This window comes from Betta splendens, chromosome 9, assembly GCF_900634795.4.
Source record: "Betta splendens chromosome 9, fBetSpl5.4, whole genome shotgun sequence".
NCBI lineage: Eukaryota > Metazoa > Chordata > Actinopteri > Anabantiformes > Osphronemidae > Betta > Betta splendens.
Genome location: NC_040889.2, coordinates 18,405,671 through 18,423,103, shown reverse-complemented (window position 1 = coordinate 18,423,103; position 17,433 = coordinate 18,405,671). Strand labels below are relative to the sequence as shown.

At 44.7% G+C, this 17,433-nt stretch overlaps 3 protein-coding genes across 5 annotated transcripts; 2 read left to right on the top strand and 1 right to left on the bottom strand.

The window, feature by feature from the left end:
* Positions 1-182: 182 nt before the first annotated feature.
* On the bottom strand, positions 183-10,806 carry prkg1l (protein kinase cGMP-dependent 1, like). 2 transcript variants are annotated; one of them, XM_041072460.2, is made up of 21 exons: positions 10,677-10,804; positions 6,755-7,191; positions 5,956-6,158; positions 5,742-5,865; positions 5,430-5,596; positions 4,865-4,978; positions 3,463-3,568; positions 3,277-3,340; positions 2,933-3,010; positions 2,640-2,734; positions 2,439-2,504; positions 2,282-2,359; positions 2,092-2,188; positions 1,865-2,004; positions 1,682-1,771; positions 1,431-1,572; positions 1,184-1,347; positions 974-1,096; positions 701-763; positions 555-621; positions 183-477 (listed from the first exon to the last, which is right to left on the bottom strand). In XM_041072460.2, the coding sequence occupies exons 3-21, from the start codon at positions 6,143-6,145 to the stop codon at positions 394-396; spliced, it is 2,052 nt and encodes a 683-aa protein (XP_040928394.1). In that variant the 5' UTR covers positions 6,146-6,158; positions 6,755-7,191; positions 10,677-10,804; the 3' UTR covers positions 183-393. The 2 variants fall into 2 exon arrangements, with proteins under 2 accessions (XP_040928394.1, XP_029019850.1); XM_029164017.3 differs by having other exon boundaries at positions 1,682-2,004; positions 10,677-10,806.
* On the top strand, positions 7,488-10,210 carry ubl4a (ubiquitin like 4A). The gene is made up of 5 exons (XM_029164042.3): positions 7,488-7,578; positions 7,673-7,731; positions 8,762-8,867; positions 8,994-9,214; positions 9,582-10,210. The coding sequence occupies exons 2-5, from the start codon at positions 7,684-7,686 to the stop codon at positions 9,687-9,689; spliced, it is 483 nt and encodes a 160-aa protein (XP_029019875.1). The 5' UTR covers positions 7,488-7,578; positions 7,673-7,683; the 3' UTR covers positions 9,690-10,210.
* si:dkey-32e23.4 (dynamin-1-like protein) lies at positions 10,392-17,070 on the top strand. Of its 2 annotated transcripts, XM_029164021.3 has the most exons (18): positions 10,392-10,544; positions 11,052-11,188; positions 11,287-11,428; positions 11,579-11,617; positions 11,836-11,882; positions 11,984-12,055; positions 12,150-12,236; positions 12,405-12,567; positions 13,052-13,172; positions 13,316-13,654; positions 13,997-14,117; positions 14,234-14,389; positions 14,473-14,562; positions 14,644-14,742; positions 14,904-15,020; positions 15,107-15,216; positions 15,313-15,472; positions 15,632-17,070. In XM_029164021.3, the coding sequence occupies exons 2-18, from the start codon at positions 11,087-11,089 to the stop codon at positions 15,686-15,688; spliced, it is 2,022 nt and encodes a 673-aa protein (XP_029019854.1). In that variant the 5' UTR covers positions 10,392-10,544; positions 11,052-11,086; the 3' UTR covers positions 15,689-17,070. The 2 variants fall into 2 exon arrangements, with proteins under 2 accessions (XP_029019854.1, XP_029019856.1); XM_029164023.3 differs by lacking the exon at positions 11,579-11,617.
* Positions 17,071-17,433: the final 363 nt, after the last annotated feature.

Here is a 17,433-nt window from a genome sequence, read left to right as displayed (position 1 = left end):
TCACGACCAAAATCTTGTCTCCTTGCTTCTCTGCTTCTGTGGCTTGACATTGATCAGCAAGTCTGACGTCACGTCTTAATTATCTTCATGTATTTTGGGGCACAAATTAAACAGCGATTGAACAAATGTGGAGTTGAGTAAAAGAGTGAGACTGTAGGTCTGACAAGAAAATAGAAGCAGTTTGTTCACACTTATTTATTGCACTGCAGAAACATCTCTAACCGTGTTTAGAAATCTATAAAGGTTTCCCATCAAAAGCTGACTCAGTTTAACATAGTAGCAACTGTGGTTAGTACAATATAGTCAGGTCAGCTACTAATAATGAAGAAAATATCCTTGCCTGAAAATGTAATTTTAAACAGTGAATATTTTATGAGGGCTAATGTTCATCACTTAGAAATCCTCCCAGGTTGTGCTGAGCTCCAGCGAGTCCTTAGCATACTGACCACACGTACCACTGTCCAGGGGATATTTAACCTAGAGGACAGTGCACACAGAAACATGAGTCAGGCGTAAAGCAGGTCTGTCCATTGGTACAAAGGTATCTGTTTTACCTGGGGAATAACTGGGGGGATTATCGTTCTTTTACACAGTCCATCCCAGTCGAATCCTTCGAACCACCTAAATTAAAACAGAGCATCACAACCTGTAAAAGCATGTTTGGTTTCTCCTGTTTAATGTAATTAACATGTTGCCGTACTTGTGCTTTTGAATGTCCTTGGCCCCATTTCCCAGACTGCCAAGTCTCTCCGAGGGATTACTCCTGAGAATAAACAAATAAATAAACTATGAGGAAATAATCACATTGTGTGTGTGAAGGGTGGTGTCACAGCAAAGGTCCCATGAGCTGCATCGCTTCTTTATTTGATCCTATTTTTGAGCCGGGGCCGTAAAAAGGAATAAACAACGTAACACACACACTGATGTTAAATATCTTTACGTTATAGCATCCAACAGGTCATAATTACAGCACCTGCACAGTTTCTTTATGAGACTCGAGGCACTTTTGCTGATGATCTTTGGGAAGTCGATGAGCTCGGTGCCACGAATGGTGCCAGCGAGACTCTTCATCGGGTCAGCGCTGTTGAACGGGAGCCTGCGGAGGAAAGTCAGCGCTCGTCACCTGAATCGACCACGGGCAGGAACGACCCTTGAAGTGTGCCGCGTGTCACTGTGAACTTACCCACCGCTCAGAAGTTCAAACACAAATACACCCAGCGACCAGAGGTCTGCAGATAAACTGTGACCTTTGTACAGGATGACTTCAGGCGCCATGTAGCCTAGCGTGCCGCAGAACGTCCAGGTTTTCTGCCCGACCTCCAGCCTCTTCAGGCACCTGGAGCCAATCTACAAACGGAGAAATGGGAGCTTTCGTCCACCCTCTTTACAAATGACCAGCTGAAGCATGGACTTGTACTCAAACGCGGTACCAATTTGGCGTAGCCGCGCTCATCGAGGACAACGTTCTCGGGTTTCACGTCTCTGTACACTACGTTCCGACCGTGAAGGAAGTCCAGGGCCTCCACGACGCAGGCCGTGTAGAACCTGGTGCTGCTTTCATCCAAACAGCCTCTGAAACATCGCACAGACACTAATGAAGCAGTACAGCCGTCACGCTCAAGAGCTGCCGAGAAACAAGCAACAGGTTTTTAATGGTGTCACAAAGACTCCTAACACTTACTTATCTGTGAGCACGTGGCGCAAATCCCCACCAAGACACGCTTCTGTCAAAACGTACAGGCACTCTGTGTCTCGAAAGGTTTTATGCAGCCTGTGAGCCATGAAAAAAGGCGTTTTAACGGTTAACATCCTCTGTAATCCAAACGTCAAACAGCTGATTAGACCGATGCTAAAGAGGAGACACCTGACTATGAATGGACAGCGCGTCTCCATCAGGATGCGCCCTTCTCTCAGGACGTGCTCCTGCTGACCACTGCTGAACATCAGCTTCTTCCTCAGGACCCTCATGGCTAAAAGACACTTGCTGTTGCTCTTTAGCTGCACCTAGGTGAAAATCGATGGTGTACATTACAAAAACATGGAATCTTAAGGAAGCCTCTGTGTCACAGTGGCTGTGAGATCAAGTCCTACCAGGTCAATGCGGCCAAGCTCCCCAGGTGCTAGAGTGGAAACAATGCGGAAGTCACTTAAGGTGGCAGATGAGAGGAAGGTCAGCTCCTGGTTCAATCTGCACACGAGAGAGAAACGGGGTCGAGCTGACGACCGGTTCTGTAGATGCCACTAACATGTGGTTGCTGCTGGGCATTTTATTGTCACTCACTCAGTTCTGGCTTCGTGGCTTGGTGGGACTTGGTGGTAGGAGTCCAACGCCAGGCCACTGATGACGCCTGTGAAGGCCCTGAAACACAGACGGCCACAAGTGTTCGCGGATGCATCAGCAATCGCAGTTGGCTTCATGATAGTAAACGTGGCCTCACTCTCTGTCTATGACCAAGCACGTAACGTCGCCAGCAGCGATCACGTCCACGTTTCGAACGTCCTCCCTAGAGACGGAGTCAGGGATTATCACCACAAAGGTTTTAATAATGTCATTGTGACATTTTCCATCCAAGCTGGTGAACCTCGGGCAGAGTGCTTCCTTTCAGCGTCTCCTGAGTGTGTTAAATCCTGCTTCTTACCCCCACAGAGCCTTCTCTCCAAACCACTGCCTCTCAGAGAGCTTCGACAGGACGCTCTGCTCCTCGTGGCCGGGCTTCGTCTCTGTCACGTTCACCTGGCACAGCCCAAACAAAGAGCTAATGAAAAAAAGATGGAACCGCGGCGGGAGCAATACCGAAGGTGCAAAAGTTAATTATGTCTATCAAGAAGCCATTTCTAACACCCAACTGACACTTTGTCCTCGGCTTCATTAATCTTTTTCTCTGAAAGCCTCGTTTGGGCTCCTCCGCAGACAGAGGACGTGGAACTGTACCTGGCCTTTGCTAATGACATAAAAGGTGTCTCCTGCGGCCTCTTGTCGAATGATGTAATCACCGTCGCTGTAGTGCGTCTGCGGAAGACAAATGACAGACGGAGGGTGGGGAGGGAGACGGAACGGGACGCAGCCCTCTGATATAGATGTGAGGTCTCATAACAATGACGGATTAATATCCAGGGCTGCGGCTGCAGCTGCTTGTTGTCTGATGCTGCGCGCAGCAAGGTGAAGGCAGACGACTGTTTGCTCGCCCTCCCCTCGGCTCGCGCACATATTCTATTGACTGCTTCTGTTTGAAGAAAGGGTGATGGATACGCAACGATTAAGGACTTAATCCGTACCTCCTCCATGAGATCAGACATTTTCATGATGACGTCCTGTGGCAACGGCTGCAGGAAGGGAACGCTGCAGGTAAAAGCAAACAGCACAGCACCAGCCTCAGCAGCAGGTCTGAAAAGGTTTGACTTGATGTTTCTGTAATTTAGCATGTTAATTTAAAAAAATACTCCCATGAGCGCGATGCTGACCTGCTGAGCAGCTCCATGGAGTGACAGAGACGGGTGAGGCCGCTCTGCATAAGCACAGTCTGGAAACTCCTGCGCTCAATGATCCACAGCTTGCTGTCCTTTTGTGCTGAGAAGCCAAAGGGAAAAGCAGAAAAAGTGACAAAAACGTTGCATAAGTAACATTAAAGCTGAAGTCGAGGCAGAGCTGCGATGCATTATTGATGCACATCCACGTATGATAGACGCCCAAAATCCTTACTTTGCGTACAGAGGACTTAATATAGATCTAATCGGATTTCTCTGGCTAAAATTACCCTCTTTGATTATAATGGAGCTTGAATGAGGGTGTTGTAAATTAGTAATGACCCATATTGATTAGCTCACTGAAGCTTCCTGCAAGTGGAAGTAGATGTCCTCTAGACAGTCTAATTAGAGGCACCATCGCATAACACGGAGCAGACCACAAATCTCAGTCTCACCATTTAGACGCACTCACTTTTCACTAACGCACACGCGACGCGATTCTCGCTCACGGTTCTTATGGCGAGGCTGAACGCCGCGTAGATAAATGCCAGTTTCACACAAGGGATTTCTTAAACGCCCCGGGGTTCATCTTTTACCGCCTGGATCCTCTGTGACCTAAATCACAAAAGCCCGTTTCCACCTGCACCTTCGCCGGGGTCTCAGGTGGCGACGATCTAAAAGAAAGTCATTTTGGGATTCTGAGTTGACGTAGATACAGCGAGCCTTGACCACATGTCAGATCAACAGACTGAGTGAATTTAAAAGGCTGCCGGACCGCGCGATAAGGAGAGCTGTGTAAAATAGAGACAAGATGCTTAGTGATAAATGAACGGATTTTTCAATTTTACGGATCCGGGGCTGTTTCCACAGGCAATTTATTTGTAAAACCAGGTCAGATGAACGTGGCGATGGCTGGAGGAGGTTTTCCCACCGGCCTCTGTTATCACACACTGGAAGTAAAAAATGATGAGATACTTTGTATTTTCTGAGGAACATCACAAATTCCTAGAGCAGAAATAAATACATGATGCGAGCGTAAATAAGCCGTTTTTGAAGCTGTGTGTGAGCGTTCAGCTAATGTTCACTAGACTGAGGGGAGAAGATGAGGCGCCCTGACAGCCGGGGTTATCAGGTAAAGCAGAAAGTGATTTAAATTCACCACAACTCGGAGGAAAAAGCGTTTGAAGCTGTGTTGTCTAAGATCTCGGAGGCCTTTTGATTTTAAATTCCACAGACTCCTTCCGTCTAACACCACACCAGGCCTCCGCCTGGTGTGACAGCCCCTTGAACGAGAATTAGCCGCGTTCCCACCAAATCTCGCATTTGTTGCGCAGGCGCTCCTCCGGTGTCGGAGCGGGGGCCCGTCTGCATGCGAACGTGGGCCCGGATCCTGCGGTACCTGAGACGGAGCAGGCGTGAGCGCAGTCGTAGAGCAGCGCCAGCTCGCCGAACATGTCCCCCGGCTCCAGCGTGGACAGCCTCTTGCCGTCTTTGGTCACGTCCAGCCGCCCCTCTGTTGGGAAACGCACACACAGCAGTCAGTGCGCGAGCGGACCTGCATAGAACCGGCGCCTATAGAAAAGACCCAAGTGAGGCCAGAGTCGGGCGATCACGAGAAGACGACTGCTGTCCATTAGCTGTCGCATAATGAACGCGGCCGCGGTTCCTGAGGACAATCAGACGCTGCTGTTTCCTGCAGCCAGAGAGGAACAGAACCTGTCTTCTCCTGTTTCTTCAGGCTCATACTGACATTTCAACACAATACATCAATGTAGGTCACCTGTTATTCCCTCAAGCGCCTACTCGTTTTCTGCTCAAACATGCATTCATGGCATCATGAGAGCTGCATCATAGTGTATCACATAATCATGTGTAATCATATGTAAAAATATGCAAAGACACAGAAAGATATGACGATTTATGAAATGTTTAGTTTCAGCAGTTGTATGAATCAGACTGTTTACCTTCTAAAACATAGGCCTGCGCCCCTTTGGTCTGCTCCTGGAGGACGCAGCAGCCCTGTTTGACGGTGGTGGGATGCACACAGGCAACGATGCCGCCGATTTCCCTTTGGCCAAGGTTCTTCAACAAGTCGTTTTTCATAATCGCAGCCCGAACCAACCTCTGGGACCTGAGGACGTGACGGCACAGCAGCGATGTTAATAAAGACCCTGAACACACTTTCCGCGGCGGCAGCGTTAGGGAGGAATCTGAGGCGATGTATTAATTCAGGGCCGTGCGTTGAGCGAACGCCGTGTGCCGTTGCTCCTCCTTACTCCTGACTTGCGTCGCCGTTTCTGTTGGAAACCCTGGCGACGGCCACTGGGTCCAGCGCGAGGGGCTCGGAGATGACCGCCTTGCTTCTGGCTCGCTGCCTGTCCTCACCTTGAGCAGAGCAGGCTGCGGGAGAGACGCGGCAATAAATCATCACAACCGCGCCACTTGTTGACGCTTATGAATTAGACATATGAAAAGCAGCAGGTCCTGCACCTGCGCTGGCTGCAGAGGATCCTGGGAGGGAGGCGGTGGCTCTGTAGCGATCCAGCTCCTCCTGCAGTCTGCGAATGAGTTCATCCTTCGTGTCCAACTCCAGCTCCAGCTCGTCGATGAGCGTGTCCCTCTGACGGAGCTCCTCAATCTTTAGTTGCAGGGCAAACTGGAGGTCCCGGAGTGTACCCATCGCCCCGATGTACCTGTAGACAGCCAGCAAAGGCCTACAGGCTGAGTCTTATTTTAAGTCACAGTATGAGCTGACCCAAAGCCTGGCAGTTCCTTTCTAAGTCATGCGTATCTCCTTCCGTGACTGCTTACACTACAACCATACGTGTTAATAATGTAACAACGCGATCAATAAGAAACAGCTTCTTCCATTAATTCAATAGTATACACTGGGGGGTGCGCCTGGGTTTGATTTGGTTTCTAGTCGCTGCACATGTGCCTTGTAGTTACTGCAAGCTCATGCCGTTCTTTATCCTTCCATCTCTCAGTGGGAAAAAAATCAAGGACGGATGGTAGAAGACAGGAAGTAGAAATTAAAACACATGAAACACCTCAGATTAAAAACATTGGAATACAAGTCTCAAACACTTTCATTGTAGTTGTGGCTGTTTTTTTTATTATTATTTTGGGTTACAAAAACCCCAAGATAGAACAGATGACAGCCCGCGCATTGATAACATGCACTATGATACATGAATGAGTTATAATACTACAATAAGCTATTTGTAAACACGGGTGCGCGTGCTGTCCCGCAACACGAAAACGCACATCACACACATCGATCGTTTACCACGTGCAGCGGATGCGGCGCCTGGGACGTCTTCCTCACTTGTCCGGATCGTGCGGCAGCAGACGGTCCATCCGACAGGTGCGGATCTCCTCTATCACCGCCCGAGTGGAGGACGCTCCTCTCTCGCCAGGGGCTGGACAGGGCTGGGCAGAGCGGCAGGCGGTCACGTGACCAACATAGTCCGTGAGGGTGTAATGAAGAATGAGCCGAGTCCCATTTGGGTCAAGGGGGTTTTCGGAGCCCTGGTGATATGTGGACTCTAGGGGAAATTTAACGATGAACATTCATCGTCTTACTCGCTTATCAAAAGCGTGTTGCTTGCTGCACTGATTACACGTTTGTTCCAGCCCACAGCGAAAGTGACCTATATACTGATTTGGACACATATTGCCTCGACTGTAGACAGTTATATTAAGATAAGATTTTATTGATCACCACTGTGGGAAAATTGGGGGGGGGGGGGGGGGGGGGGGTGGAAACAGAACAAACAAAGAAAATAAGGTCAATAGAATAAACATTAGCAAAGAAATAAGGAATAAAAACAAGCAATTCAAACAATTTGCAAGTGGCTTTGGTAACAAGGACATTGGTTTTCTGCGTTAAAATGTTTTATGCGGCACCAGTAGACTTTGAATGTCGTGTACGTATTCTTGAAATTTCATTATGACACTGCGTAATGTTGAAAGCAGGCGGAAGATGACAAGCTGTGTCGCTTCTTGAGGACAGCGTCAGTAACGCACTCCGACCACTGAGCGGCGCTAGTGTCACTAAGCTGCAAACTGTGCCGCAGAAGAAGATGGTCCGCTGACAAGAGAAGAACTCCTGTATGGCTATATCGAACTAGCAAAGTAACGTTGTTTAGGGCATATTTGTAGTTAAATCCATTGACGTGTTACTGTGTATTTGTTTACTATTCAGCGTATTCGAAAATGATTCTTACAGTGAAACCGCTTCAGGGGAAAGAATGTAGTGTACAGGTAAGTACAGCATTGCTGAGCTAGCTAACGGCTAGTCGTTAGCCGACGCTCATTCACAGCATTAGTTTAGCACTAGTAGCGTTAGACAATAAAGTCGGCTTAGCAGCCGACTGCTAGCTCTGTCCGTTGGCTTGTTACGTTGGGCTTTTTTTTTCAACTAAGAAAGCTGGTAAACGTAAATGAAGCTTTGGTGGTGGGACCTATGAATAGTCGCTTCTGTAGCTAATGTTATGGACCAGCAACAACCTTGACACAACGCTTTGCGTTATTGTCTTATGGGTTTGCGTGAATCTTTTACAGACGTAGACGTTAGCTGATCTTTGAGAGGCCTTATTTGGTGGTAATGGAAGAGGGACGTTCTTAGACCAACGTACCAATGAAGCAGCATTTTCCGGGCCAAAAAATGTCTGGTTGCTGTACAGCACAAAGCGGCTTTAATCACTGCGTTATACACCCTCTAAGTAGTAACGTTACTATATGAGATGTATTTTGACTATATCACGATGGCGACATAAAGTATTAGAAATACCGAACTTTTATGTTCCCATTAGCACCATTGTGAAAGTACCGGATGGACATAATTCAGAAAGACATGACACCAGTTCTGGACACGTCTCTATCGGTCTCTGCTGCATTTATTTTATCAACACACTGATTTACGATCGCTATAAGTGCATTAGGATAAGATTAGTCTTATGATTCATTTGGAGGTAGTTACACCATAACAGCACAGATATAAAGCACAGGAAGTGGAATTTCATCCAAAGCACGCCAATGACGTTTTATAAATGGGGAAGTATTTGTCAAACAAATTTGTGTTCTGTGGAAGAGAAGTGAGTAAATTTTTCTCTTAAACAGTTTAAGCCTTCACAATGATGGCAAGTTTTTTTCTGATGCTGACCTAAAGACAATTTGACCACTGCCACGGCATTTCAATTGAATGTCTCATCTATTTCCCATTAGTGGGTTATAACCTACTATTGTTTGGCAGTGTATATTTAACAAAATCGTCATGTCTGTGTTTTTCCAGGTGACTGAAGATGAAAAGGTCTCTACTGTAAAGCAACTTGTGTCTGAACGCCTGAACATACCAGCAAACCAGCAGCGGTTGCTCTACAAGGGAAAGGCGCTTGCAGGTAGAACTGCCATCCGTCAGTTGTTCATTACTTTTGTATAAAGTTGTAATTGTATTACCTTTCACTTTATTTTCTTGTTGAAACCTTTACATTTTTGATGATTGTATGGTATATTGCTTTCTTTAGATGAGCATAGGCTGAGTGATTACTCCATTGGACCCGAGGCTAAATTGAATCTGGTAATCCGTCCTGTGGGAGAGAGGACTGGAGGTTCAGGGACAACTGCCAGCAGCAGCAGTAACAGCAGCAGCAGCACACATGGAGGAGTGTGGCAGATGGTGTCCACGATTCTTGCTAGACACTTTAGTCCAGCAGATGCAGCCAAGGTCCATGAACAACTTATTAAGGTATTTAAATATGGCATATTTCACTTAAGCATGTAGGTGAGAAAGTCTTCAGCATTTACTATAGCGGTTGAGAGAGACTGGAAGTTTACTTTTTAGTATTCCATGCGTAATTGGCCTCAGATAATTTGTTTTGAGTTTGGATGGGTAAGCATGTTTGCATTTGGATGACAGTGTATCTTATGAAGCTTTCTAGATTGTGTAATATAGTTTGTTAGTGTCAAGTCATGTCATGTAATTTTCACCAAGCATTTGAATAACAGGAATATCACTTAGACAGAGAGCTGTGCAAAACATAATACAATTATTTATAATTTTCCAATTTAATTAAATACTGTTTCTCAGTGTTTTTCTTCTCTTTTCCTTAAAGGACTATGAACGTTCACTTCGACAGCTTAGTCTCGACGACATTGAACGTTTAGCGGGAAGGCTTCTTCACCCAGATAGTGACGGAATGGACACCTCATACATAGACTAAGACTCCTTTTTTTTATGTTTTCAAGAGGCAATTGTTGCCAGAAGATGCATACAGTGTTTAGAATGTGAGGCATGGAAAATACGGTGTGAGTTGTGTTACTCTGAGCCCCTGATGTGTGCCTAATGGATGGATAATGAACATGGAAAATATTGACTGTTTATTATCTCAGCAAAGATAACCATAACCCAATTTCTTATCTATGACTTAAGGGCTTGGATAAGAAAACTGTCCGCTTTGAAATGGTTCTTGTCATTAATGTTATAGCAGTAGCACAAGACCTGATCACACCATATTTGAATACAAAGAAGTCCATTTATGCTGTTGGTTTCACATTGTTTCTGGCTGCTACAACTCCCAGGGGACACTAAATACTACTGGAGGGTATTTATTAGTAATGTCTGCTTTTAGGTTAACCATCTGTGGCAATTCATGTATTTCCCTTAAGTAACGGATTGCTGTTGTATGATTTGTAAATATGTTTATATACATATATATACAAACATTAAAGCACAGAAAATAAAGTTTCCATTTTGTGTTTGCTGGTGGGATATAACGTCAAAATGAAGGCTGACTAGCTCTGCGCTCTAGTATGAAAGCACAAGAGGCATGTTTACGTTAAGATGCCTTTACAAGACAGGACTGTGCCTTTAAATATCTCAGCCAATGAGGTGACGGAAAACCTCGTGATTAATATTTGCTGGCCAATCGAATGGCAAGGAAGGCTAGTCCCGCCTATTAGGGGAAACTGGCGCTTGACTGTTTTGTTGCTTATTTATTACATAGCAGTTTGGGTAAAATGCGATGTTTGTGACAGTCACTTTTTCTAAAGAGAAGAAGCCTTTTTATTGAGCGTCGGTAAGATTAACGTTGGTTATTTGAACAGCTTAGCTAGTGTTGGCGCAAATATGGTTAAATGCACTTGCATTTCCTGCCCATAGGAACTAGCTTTAGCCAGCTAACATTAGCCGATAAAAGGAGCATTCAGACCTGTGCTCTGTAGACCTTCTGTTGCCGTAACTTTTAGCGGTAATGTATTTCCTATCGAGCGTTCATATGCAGTTTTGCAGTAGCAATCCTATTCGTGCACTCTGAGGGATCCGGCACATTCTTGGCCTCATCGATGGTTGGGCGTTACACCCCCTCTCATCAGGACCACTCATCCTGCTGGAAACGCACTGACAGGCATCCTAGGAGAAACTCCAGTTTTGTTCATGTAACGAATAGTGTAACGAATATCCAACACAGTCATGTATTTAGGGGCAACGTGTTCTTGAATTAACCGCACATGTAGATATAAAAGCATTATTCCCAGTCACCCAAGTCATGGTGGTTTGCTTTTCCCCTGTCTGTGTTCTAATGTAGTCACCAATTTGGCAGTGAATCAGGGTACTGAAAAGATGGAAACTTTGATTCCCACCATCAACCGGTTGCAGGAAGTCTTTCTCACAGTTGGCGCAGAGATCATTCAGCTACCACAGATCGTCGTGGTTGGATCTCAGGTCAGTTAGAAAAAAAACCACAAGGAAAATGTATTGTGAATCTATCCTTACTGAACTGAACTGTTAGAAACATTTGCCATTGTTGTCATGTGTCTCAGAGTAGTGGAAAAAGCTCTGTGTTGGAGAGTTTAGTTGGACGGGATTTCTTGCCCAGAGGATCAGGAATAGTCACAAGACGACCCCTGGTGTTGCAGCTTATTAATGTCCCCCCTCTACAGGAAAGACTGAAGATTGAGAATGGTAATTAACATAAATATGTATATGTTTTATTTCTTTAATTGATATCCACGTGATTAGCATTTTGAAAGAGAACTCTACTCACTGTTAGATATTCCCACTTTCCTTTCTAACATGTAATCTTTCGTCCTCTCCTTCTTCACTGCTTTCCAGGGAATGGGGTTAAACAAAATGCCCAAAACAGCTTTCCAGGTCTCTGTATGGTCCTGCATTCACATAGCCTTGTCAATCCGTTATTTTTCACTTTTGTTCAACATTTTATTCTTTTGAATCTTCATGTGTCAAGCATTTTATTATGGCCTCCGTGATGTTCTCAGTTAACATTATTTCTTCATAAATCCTATTTGTTTAGCATTTGTGTTGTTGGAGACATCTCTGTAAGATCGCTTACACTCACTTTGTATGTTCAGGTGTCAAGGCTGAAGAATGGGGCACTTTTCTGCACTGCAAGAACCAGGTATATGCCTAAAAAGTCAAATAATGTTCTTGTTGCGTGTATCTTGTTTTTTATCCTGATGTGTTCAACTGATGTGTTATTCTCTCGCCTTTTTTTGGCAGATCTTCACAGATTTTCAGGAAATTTGCCGTGAAATTGAAGCTGAGACCGAACGCAGTTCAGGCAGCAACAAGGTGAGAAAGAAGCGTTCATTTAAAAGTGTGCAATTAGTGATAAGTTTAGCTTTGTACACTGCATTAATGACCTTCCTCTTTTCATGTGCTCCAGGGAATCAGCCCTGAACCCATACATTTAAAGATCTTCTCCCCCAAAGTGCTCAACCTCACCCTAGTTGATTTGCCTGGAATTACTAAGGTAAATCAGCAACATTGCTTCAATGGTAATTGTGTCTCATGTGTGCAGACATAGTAATGGCCATGGTTAGTGCTGACTGTGTTAGTGTTATGATCACAGATTCACAGCAGCTCTGCTTCTGTGCTGTGTTCACCCACTGTTTTTGGCTGCCTATTTTTGTTGCTTCAGGTTCCTGTTGGGGACCAGCCAGAGGACATTGAGGCCCAAGTGCAAGGCATGATCTTATCCTTCATCTCCAATCCAAACTCTCTTATTCTTGCTGTGTCCCCTGCCAACTCTGACTTGGCCACCTCTGACGCTCTGAAATTGGCACGTGAGGTTGATCCAGATGGTAGGACATTTTGTACTTAGCCGCTTCTTCTCCTCACATTTTATTTTTTTAATATCTTTCCATCAGTGTTCATTACATAACATGATTCATGTAGAAGTGGATTTTAAATTATTAAATATGCAGGAGGAACACATCAAGACCTTTTAGGGTGGAGGACCTGTCTACTTTTAACAACATCCTGGCAGTTAATAGTTATTGAGTGTTCTGAAGAATAGCTTGATCAATGAGGTGTGGTAATTATCTTGGAGGGTGGCAGTGTGGCTTGAAATGCCTTTCATGCTCATTGATCCTTTTATCTGGGTTGAGATGTTCTCCTGTCAACGTCAAACCCTGCCACCATCACTGATCTCTTCTGTCACGTCCCACAATAAGGTTTTCAACTGTCTGTGTTAAAGTAAAGGATGCTAAATGGAGGAGACAATCCACTTTCCCTAAATATAACCTGTGCTTCCATGTTGTGTGTGTGTGTGCGCGTGTGTTTTAGGTCGTCGAACACTGCTGGTGATCAGCAAGCTGGATCTGATGGATGCAGGGACTGATGCTCTGGAGGTCCTTCTGGGTAGAGTGATCCCAGTCAGGCTGGGGATTATTGGCGTGGTTAACAGGTTAGAAGTAATAACAGACTTGCTTTTCATATTTGTGATCAAAGCTGTTTTTATTTTGCTGTTGCATGTTGGTAATTTTAACATCCTTATTAGCCCAATTACCTGACTACACAGTGTTTCTTCTTAATCGGTGCTAATCCTAGGAGTCAGCATGACATCAATACCCAGAAGAGCCTGGAGGACTCGATGAGGGATGAACAGGCCTTCCTGCAGCGCCACTACCCCTCGCTGGCTTCTCGGGCCGGCTCACGTTATCTGGCCAAAACCCTAAGCAGACTGCTGATGCACCACATCCGAGACTGTCTGCCAGAGCTCAAAACTCGAGTGACTGTGCTCAGTGCCCAGTACCAGGCACGGCTCAACAGCTATGGCCAACCAGTAGAGGACCACAGCGCCACCCTTCTGCAGATAGTCACCAAGTTTGCCAGCGATTACTGCAATACAATTGAGGGAACAGCCAGACACATCCAAACCTCAGAGCTGTGAGTCTGACTCCTTCAGTGGCAGCAGGCTTTGTTTTGCATTAAAGTGAATTGTTTTCAATTTTTCCTGGTCTAGTTTAGGAGATGGTATACTTACTGTTGCAGCACCTAAGCATAAAGTGCATAAAATAAGGGTAAATTAAAGCCCTATCAGCATTTTCTTTTGGCATCTTCATCTCCACAGTGTTTTCGCCATGTGGTAATTAATTAATGTAAATATATAGAGAGCAAATATTGACCTTTTTTCAGTTGACTGAGTTTAATTTTGATGTAATAACCGTTGCTGACTCACAGCACTGAGGAACAGCGTTCGTGTCACAGCTTAACCAATCTCTTCTACAGCTGTGGGGGCGCTCGCATCTGTTACATATTCCATGAGACCTTTGGCCGCACTTTGCAGTCTATCGACCCTCTCGGGGGACTGACTGAGCTCGATATCCTCACAGCCATCCGCAATGCTACGGTAGGCTTCTCCTGAGTTCCGCTTGTGTCATTTGTTCAATTAAAATTCTGGTCAAGCTCTGTCATTGGAAGGCAACGCAGGGAAGTGGTAAAGTGTATGTGTTATTTGCCCTGCAGGGTCCACGCCCCGCACTTTTTGTACCCGAGGTATCATTCGAGTTGTTGGTGAAGCGGCAAATTAAGCGACTGGAGGAGCCTAGTCTGCGCTGTGTGGAACTTGTGCATGAGGAGCTGCAAAGGATCATCCAGCACTGCTCCTCCTTCAGCACCCAGGTTGGAGGAAGCGCACCTAATTATTCAGTCATAAAGCAGGGCTGTATGACAGTATGGAAATAATAAGTCTTTGTGTTTGCAAGGAGCTGCTGCGATTTCCCAAACTGCACGACTCCATTGTGGAAGTCGTGACTGGATTACTAAGGAAGCGTTTGCCGATTGCTAATGAGATGGTAATGCTCTGTTTAGCTAAAAACATTTTTTGAACTATAATAATAACAAATCACCAAATTGTTTATCTGTTTTTTTTAAAGGTACACAATTTAGTTGCCATAGAGCTTGCCTATGTCAACACCAAGCATCCAGACTTCACAGATGCGGCGCAGGTCTCTGCATCAGTCAACAGTCAGCAGGTAGTTCACATTTACTTTGCTATGCTGAACATTAAGACTGAATTTAACATTTATGTTTCACATCTAAATATTAAAGCTCCTTTTGTGGTATTTGTAGTGAAATTGCAGGCTTAGCTAAAATCCCTTTGACCCTCTGACTTCCTTGGATTCTTTGCTGTCAGGCAGAGGCCTCTGATGGAGGGAAGCGCTGGAAAAATGATAAAGTTGGAGAAGAGAAAGCCCCGGCTACAGGCTTTGGCAGCCCCAGCAAAGGCCAGGCCATTAACCTCCTTGACACCGTGAGTTGTTTGATTTGCAGAAGAACAACTCTCTTGAGAAGTCGTGTAGTCTTCTTTCAACATTGTGCCTCTGCTCTGTCTGCCAGGCTGTACCTGTGTCCCGTAAGCTGAGTGCAAAGGAGCAGCGTGACTGTGAGGTCATCCAACGCCTCATCAAATGCTACTTCCTCATTGTCCGCAAAAGCATCCAAGACAGGTTAGTCCTGACATAACCAGCACAATCCTCTGTGATGCCCATCTTCTTTCTTAGACCAAATATTTTCAATTTGTCCTTGGGGGGGCGTTTCTGCAGTGTACCTAAAACCGTGATGCACTTCCTGGTGAACTTTGTGAAAGAGCATCTGCAGAGTGAACTAGTGGGTCAGCTTTACAAACAGCCTCTGCTGCAGGAGCTGCTCATTGAGTCACAGGACACGGCTCAGCAGCGGATTGAAGTTGCTCAAATGCTTGAGGTAAAAATTGGCTATGGTTTGGTACTTGGAATAAGTCCTGAGCATCAAGAACAAGCAGTCTGTTTTCTTTTTTTTTTACAATTTTTTTAACCAATAATTTAACGACACTTTCTTTCTTTTTTTCTTTCTTTCTTTCTTTTCTTTCTTTTTCTTTCTTAGGCCCTCAAAAAAGCAAATAACATCATCTCTGAGATCCGGGAAACCCATCTGTGGTAGCCAGAGGATATGATCAAATTCCCTTGTTTGCTTGTCATAGGACAGCTTTGAGAGTGTGACTGTGTGAGCATGTGTGTGTAAGTGTGTACGCGCGTGGCAGTACCTATGTTTTTTTCATGGACCAATGACCGTAGCACATACTTTGTCTTGTCAGCTTTCACCTTGAACGGAACACTGGGACTCATTCTATTCACTGTGAATATCTTGCAGTGACAGAAATAATTTAAAACTCAGGCCTAAAGTCTTATTACAGAGTTGAATTGTGAGAGGCACAGCCGCGAACAAAACCTTGCTGAAATATCATGACATCATGTTCACTGGGTCATATAATTGTGGGTAATATAAGTTACATGTGACGTATCTAAATACTGTAGTTGTCAAGAGTGTGTTTGCATTAAATTTAGTTTGCGCTGTACAACTCCACACACACCAGGGTTCTCACCGAGCCTCATCATAAGGTGCTAAATTCTACTGTATGTTCCATTAGCTGTGTTCCAACTTTAATCTCCTCTGTTGAGTCCTCAGTGGAGTTGGAAAGCGAGTGGAAATCCAGCCCCAGTGTTCGCTGCAGAAATTACAGGATGATTGCAGATCTCATCTCTTGTTCTAATCAATATCGGGGTTTTTTTCAGAGTAATGTTTACATATCAACTCCTTTGTAATGCTGTTACTGATTTGTTTTGTGCGTCGATATAAATAAGGAGACCAAACATTGCTAAGACACTTTTTATTATGTTATTTATTGTTTGTTGAAAATATGTCTGGAAATAAGTATTTTTAGGACTAGATCTAAATGGTTTGACTGAAAACTTCAATCTAATTCTCCACTGGTTTCCATTGCTATAGAGAAAGGAACTCCAAACTCCCAACGTGCTCCAACTACACAATTTGCCCCTAGTAATGAGTAACAGAACAGAAATACGTCCTGTAGTTTAATGCTAAATTACATTTTAACTTGGCCGGGGCTGTTTGCTTCTGTGCCAATAGTTGTGTAATAATTCTTCATGTGTAAATTTTTATCCTTTTCCATCTGCTGTTCCTAACCTAGGTTGTTCTTTATGCAGATCCTTTCCCTAATTGTGTTAACAATTAATGTGACTCCCAACAAGCAATTACCTTAAAGTGGGGCTGATCTGCCTCAACAGGACCATTAGACTGTAGTTCGCACTTCATCTGTGTAATCAGGAAGAGACCACAGCAAGTTTGCATGTGTGTGTTTAGTATCCATCCAGGTGTATGAATGGAATGATTGATGTATGTTTTCTGTTATTTCAACGTATGTTATATCTCTGCGTCGACTGCCTCTGAGTTATTGCCTGCCAATATTTGTATGACGTGTTCACTGAATAAAGAGGGGACTCATTAAACCTCATCGGACCACACTGCACAGACTCTGGCTTTTATTGGCGACATGCTGTTATAACACTTGATCGGCTTTCATTGGGTCTTTGTCTCCCACGGTGCTGCAGCAGAAGATGGGATTGAACTCACTCTGCTTCACTTTATTGATCTAAAGTGACTAAAAAAGTCTGGTCAGATGGGTCTGTCACAGTTGCTGCAGCAGGATGAGAACAAGGTCCTGAGGGTTGCCAGCTCACATGTATATGTAGGGATGAACATCAGTGTGTTTATCTTCCACCAGCCACCTACAGTATAATAGAACTTCACTTGGCTCTTATTTAGACAATGAATTATTCTGTATTGATGTTAAGTTAAATCAGGTGAAACCAGAGTGAAGGCTGGTT